Source organism: Lepus europaeus, chromosome 23 (assembly GCF_033115175.1).
Source record: "Lepus europaeus isolate LE1 chromosome 23, mLepTim1.pri, whole genome shotgun sequence".
NCBI classification, from domain to species: Eukaryota; Metazoa; Chordata; class Mammalia; order Lagomorpha; family Leporidae; genus Lepus; species Lepus europaeus.
The window spans coordinates 960928-966927 of record NC_084849.1 but is presented as its reverse complement, the minus strand read 5'-3'; the positions used below and the strand labels follow the sequence as shown (position 1 = coordinate 966927).

At 55.4% G+C, this 6000-nt stretch overlaps 1 protein-coding gene across 3 annotated transcripts in view; it reads left to right on the top strand.

The window, feature by feature from the left end:
• Positions 1-1973: 1973 nt before the first annotated feature.
• The window catches only part of SFSWAP (splicing factor SWAP), a 75976-nt gene continuing 71949 nt past the window's right edge, over positions 1974-6000 (top strand). For 2 of the 3 annotated variants that reach the window (XM_062182738.1, XM_062182737.1), the window contains exons 1-3: positions 1974-2299; positions 4255-4424; positions 5018-5149. In XM_062182738.1, coding sequence (XP_062038722.1) covers positions 2082-2299; positions 4255-4424; positions 5018-5149 — 520 coding nt within the window. In that variant the 5' untranslated portion in view covers positions 1974-2081. Of the gene's footprint in view, positions 2300-2476; positions 4425-5017; positions 5150-6000 lie in introns of those variants that run through there. The other variant, XM_062182739.1, reaches the window with a different exon arrangement.

Below are 6000 nucleotides of genomic sequence, written 5' to 3'. Positions count from 1 at the left end.
AAAACGCCCTTCACCAAGCCAAGCACTCGGCTGGTGGCCGGATGGCGGGCAGACTTGGCCTCACCACCACCTGGCGTCCGGGAGCCTCCCAAAAACTCTCATTTCCAGCTCTGCCCCTTGAGGACTGAGTGGCGAGGCCCCCCTGCTGGGCACTGACGGGTGGGCGGAGGGAGAAGCCCCTCCTCTGCTCCTGCATAGGGCCGCCCAGACTTCAGCGCTGCTGACTGCCGACTCTCCAGCACCAGCAGGCACCATCCCCCTGGCCCTGGGGTGGCCTCCCCTGCCCTGTGCCACTCCCCCTGGGCCTCGGCACTGGTTCATGAGCAGCCCCGGTGGCGCCAGTTGGGGAAAGCGCTGGGTAAGCCGAGTGCAGACAGGTTTCACGCCCCTGTGTGTGAGGCCTGTGTGTACCTGTTTCCCACATGTGGCTGGCGGCAGAGCGGAGCCTGACGAATACCCATGTCCCTCTTCTTCGTCACTGAGAGAACAGCCCATTTGCCAGGCCACAAGTGGAGGCTCTTGGCCTGTCCTACTGTAGTGGTTGCATGGTTTGTCATTACGTCGAATTCCCAGCTGATAGCATGACATTCTCAATTCTCGTTAACCAGAGCCTTGGGGGTTTCTGGGGACACCAGATGACCAACTCCAGCTTCCTCTCATCATGAACTCTACTGCCTTCCGGGAGTCACTCTAGCACCCAGCAGGCTGTAGGTGCACAAACTGGGTTGACTGAACCCAAGTGAGGTCCCATGGTCCAACACGGATTCCTAATTTTTTTTTTTTTAATTTTTGTATTCATTTGAAAGGCAGTGTTACAGAGAGAAGGCCATTTGGTGGGACCTGCTTGTTCAATTTTCCAAAGCCCCAGTTTCCTGCTGTTGTAGCGGAATACGCAAAGCCTGGTCATCTACAAAGAATAGAGGTGGACCTGGCTCCCAGCTCTGGAGCATCGCCCAGGTGCCGGACGTGTCACAACAGGGCTGAGGACACCGTGCCGGGAGCCTGAGCCATTCCCTCAACAGCCCAGAAACCTGTCCATCAAGTCATTCAACACACGCGTGTAAGGATTCCGTGTCCAGCAGCACACGTGACCTCATGTCAACCTTCCAAGCAGAACCGTCCTAGAAGCCCAAAGCCTGTGTCCTCTTGCCCGCGGGCAGCCAGCCCATGACCGACAGGCATTGACACAGGTGTTTATTTGGGCAAGCAGCTGGGGTTGAGATGCGGTTACGGTTGGTCTGCAGGGCGCCTAGCCCTCCGGTGGGCGGTCAGCGACATCCAGTCCAGTGGGAAATGTGGGCCCGGCTCGGCCTGGGGCCTCCGGGCGGTCCCATCGCGCCCGGGGCCTGGGGCTCCTAGGAAAAACCTCAAGACGAACCCTTAAGACCGCGGAGCTCCGCGACCTGGGAACGTGCGGGCTGCAGCCAGAGCCCCCATTTCACGGGACAAGGGGGTCTCAGAGGCTGAGGGCGGCAGGGCGGGGCCCTCCAGGACCCGGCGCCCAGGAAGCGATCCGACCCCTAAGCAGCGGCCTGCGCACTCCGCCCCCTGGGCCTGCTGACCCGAAAAGACTGAGCTAAAAGAGCCCGGGAGAGCGCCCTGGCCGCCTCCCGAGCTGAGCGGGCCGCGGGAGAAGACGCTCTCGGTGCCCGAGCGGAAAGGGGGCCCGGGCAGCAGCGGCGGCGGCCCCAGGAGCGCGCGGGGAGCGGCCGGACGCGCGCCCGCGCAGCACTTTCGTCACGCCCCTACGACCGCAGCCAACACGGAATTTAAAAATGCGCGCCCCCCGCTCGCGGCAGCCCCCACCGTGGCGGGCCGTCCGAAGGCGAAAACCAGGCGAACACCTTCTCCGGCGGCCGGGGCGGCCCCCCCCGAGCCGTGGCGAATCTGCCGGACCCGCGCGCCGGAAGTGCGGGCCTTCCCGCCGGAAGTTGCGCGGCCTCCATTTTGTGTCCCGCTATGGCGGCGGTGTTGAGGTTGGGGCCGGGATGCGGAGCTCTTGACTGAGAGGGCGGCCAGCGGAGCCGTCGGGGGCGTCGCGCGGCGCGGAGGGGACCGGCCGGGGCGCCGGGGACGCTGTCATGTACGGCGCGGGCGGGGGCCGTGCCAAGCCCGAGAGGAAAGGGGGCGCCAAGGAGGAGGCCGGGCCTGGCGGTGCCGGTGGCGCGAGCAGCCGAGTGGAGCTGCTGGTTTTCGGCTATGCCTGCAAGCTGTTCCGGGACGACGAGCGGGCGCTGGCCCAGGAGCAGGGACAGCACCTCATCCCGTGGATGGGGGACCACAAGATCCTCATCGACAGGTCGGTTTCTCCCCGGCCCGCGGGCCTCCCCTCCCCCCACCCCTCCCGCTCGAGTCCGTGCGATGGACATGGGTGCCGCGGAGCCGGCGGGGACCCGGGGCCTCCCTCCCGCGCCCGGGGCCCTGGTGCCTGCGGGCTGGGATGGCGAAACCTGCCCGAGGCTGCGGCCGCCTCTGCCCCCGCCGCGCGCTCCCCGCCGGCTGGTCGGGCTGAGGTGCGGGCAGCTGGCCTTGCTCCCACAGAAAGCGTCCTTAGGGCAGGTTTCGCTGTCCGCGCCAGAGCTGCTTTAGGTAATCACCCTGGAGGCCCGTTGGCGGCGACGGGCAGGGGCCCGAGACCGGGGGGCTCATCCGAAGAGGGTGACATGACATGAGGCAGGGTGTTTGCTCCCCCCACCGCCAGTGTGCACCCCCTCTCCTCCCTGGGCCTTGTTTTCTGCGGGGCGGGCGGGGGGCGGTTTGGCGACACTCCTTCCGGTCGCGGACTGCGAGGCTACCCACTGGTGACCCAGCGTTAGACTGCGGAGTAGCTGCGCGTGGAGGAAGCCGGCGTTGAGACCTTAAAGCTGGACCCTGCAGAGCCCTGGAACGTGACTGTAGGGAAGCCCTCTGAGCTGGGCACCGTGGACGCGCTGATGCCCGCCTAGGCCCGCTGCCGTCCCGTCCTGCCCGTGTGGAGTTAGGGGTAGACCGCGAGGACTGGGAGGGGGCGGCCAGGTCTGCACTGCCCTGGAGCCGGGCTCCCGCCGGACGAGCCTCTCGGAGATGTTGCTTGTGATAGTTACCATGGAAGTCTGAGCTCTTTCTCCAGCTTTCCTCGTATGCTGTATGTGGTCTGAGTTAGGGCTTCCAAGCCTGGCGGGGAGCAAACGCCACACATGTACATGTGCAGTGGTTGTACATGGTAACCTACAATTGTAAGTTAAGGAGGTTTACGTCAAAGTAAAACTAATTCTGAAACTTAATAAAATGCAGTAACTTGGCTACCTTGGAATGTTGGGCCTTTTTTTCCCACAGTAATAATTTTGATCCCCATTACAAAAGTCGGCATTAAGAAAGTAAGCGACTTTTGCCTGTTGCCCTACATTTGTTTTTGCAACGCCGAGTCTGAGTGTTCGAGGAAAACTCTGGTGTGGTAGCTGCAGGCTCGGGCATCTTCGCTGAGTCTCACTTTAGAAGCAGAGCGGAAAAGCTCTTTTATTCCCAATTGGACCACACTGCCTGTCGGTCTGTGCTAGAGAAACATGGACATGTCCCCGTGTGTGGTTCCCTGGGAGTACAAAGTGTGGAAGGAGTACTGATCCTGCACCTGTGATGGTTGTGCTGCTCCGGTGAACCTCCTTAAACTGCACGTATATGTCACTGTTCCTATGTATGTGTGTCTCTCTATCACGTAACCCAGCACTTATTTCCTCAGCCAAGTGGCTAGGGGCGAGCCTAGCCAAGATTTTACCTCCAATGGACGCAAGTTTCTTTGGTGAAGATTTCTCCTGAGAGTTCGGGACTAGCAGAAAGAAGCGAGGAAATTTCGACCGTTTGGTTCTTACGGATAGGTATTTATGTATTCGGTTTGTGTGAATGTAAGCTATGATATTTAACTTTACAGAAAAAAAGATTTGTGAAAGGGCATTCCATGGTTGCCCAAACCATAAAAGCGGTAAGAACTACCAGTGAGGTGGACACCAACACCACTTATGCTATTAAAGCATTGTTTGCCTTTAATTAAAATTCTTACCATACTGTAGAGAGGAATTTGTACTTTGTTAAGATAACTTGAGTTTAAAAGTAGGTGAGATATAACTAGCTGAGTTAAAAATATATTTGAGAATTTTCTTGTATTTGCTTTAATATTTTCATTTCTTTGTTTTACTTGGTAAGTATACGTGTGAGATGTCAGGCACACACAGCGCCCTGGACGTTGGTTTCTGTCCACTGACCAGCGTGTTCACATTACAGATACGATGGGCGTGGCCACCTGCACGACCTGTCTGAGTACGACGCTGAGTACGCCACGTGGAACAGAGACTACCAGCTGTCCGAAGAGGAGGCACGAGTAGAGGCCCTGTGTGATGAAGAGAGGTATTTAGCCTTGCATACGGACTTGCTTGAGGAGGAGGCGAGGCAAGGTACTGCTCAAGAAAAACTTACTTAAGCAACCAACTTTTACAATTTTTTAAGTATTTAAAAATTTACTCCCATTCATTTTTATACTCACTCTTTCTGATGTTATCTTGACAGTACCCAGTGGATTGGAAAAGCAGGAGTCTTTGCGTTCTGAGAGGACCTCAGGATAGTTTATATAGAGAGCCACAGAGAATTTTCCCAGCTTTTGAGGGCAGACTGGGATTTGAAAAAAAAAAAAAACAAAAACAAAAAAAAAAAACCTCTTTTAACTGTTCTTCTTTAACAGTATTGTATGAATTAAAAAATGATGTTCTTGTCTTTGCCTTAACAATCTTTAATACAGTTCTTAATCCCAAAATTTTCTCAGCAGGAAGAAATTTTCCACAAAGGCCTGTATTCTTCTGTCTGTGGGTAAACATGTACTGGCAAAAGTACATATTGATAGATGTAAAGTGTGACTTTTAAAACTCATTTTCGCCTCAAAGAGGTTGAGAAAGTGTGTTGTACGCTTTACTGGTAGCTACAACTTTAGAAATATGTCAATTTTTCTCAGTTAATTTCCATTTTGTTAATAAAACTCTCATTTTTATTCAAGAGGAAGAATACAAACGGTTGAGTGAAGCATTAGCCGAGGACGGCAGCTACAACGCTGTGGGGTTCACTTACGGCAGCGACTATTATGACCCGTCAGAGCCGACGGAGGAGGAAGAGCCTTCCCGACAGAGAGGTGAGGGCAGGCGCTGCCTGGGTGGGCTTGTGGCAGGAGGCTACGTCCACCCCTTAGCAAGCCTCTCCAGGCTTGATACGCATACAGACGCTTAGTGGCGTTCTTTGTTTTGTTCAAGCATAGCCAGGAACTAGAAAGTAAATCGTCCTGGAGATGGAAAGTGAGTCGGACTTGCGATGTCTGCACTGGTTCCCAGGTGCCTTGCTGTTTGTATTGCCTCTTTGCTGCAGAGAGCAGGAGGTCACCAATCTAGGTTTCCTTGATTCAGGATTGCTAGTGTACTATGGTTCATTCTAGCATTGAAATGATGGGCTTTTCTTTTTAAGGTTTATTTTATTTATTTGAAAGAGTTACAGAGAGGGAGGGAGAGACAGAGAGAGAGAGACATCTTCCATCCGCTGGTTCACTCCCCACATGGCCACAAGAACCGGGGCTGGGCCAGGCTGAAACCGGGAGCTTCTTCCAGGTCTTTCACAAGAGTGCAGGGGCCCAAGCCTTTGGACCGCTCTCCACTGCTCTCCCAGGCCATTATCAGGGAGCTGGATTGGAAGTGGAGCAGCCAGAACTCAGTCTGGTACACATCTAGAAGGCTGGTGCTGCAGGCAGCGGCTTATCCTGCATTGCCACAGCGCCAGCCCTCAAAAATAGGCATTAATTAGGCTCCGTTAATGTCACCTTTCCCTCATCCCAGCCTGGCTGTACACATCCCTCCACTGAAGTGATGGCTATCCAGGGGCTGCTGTCTCCAAGAGGAGACAGCACAGGATTTCCTGGTGGTCTTTGACAGGACGTAGGGCATATACTTAATCACAGTATTTTAAAATGATACCTGTATAAAATGTTTTTAATTG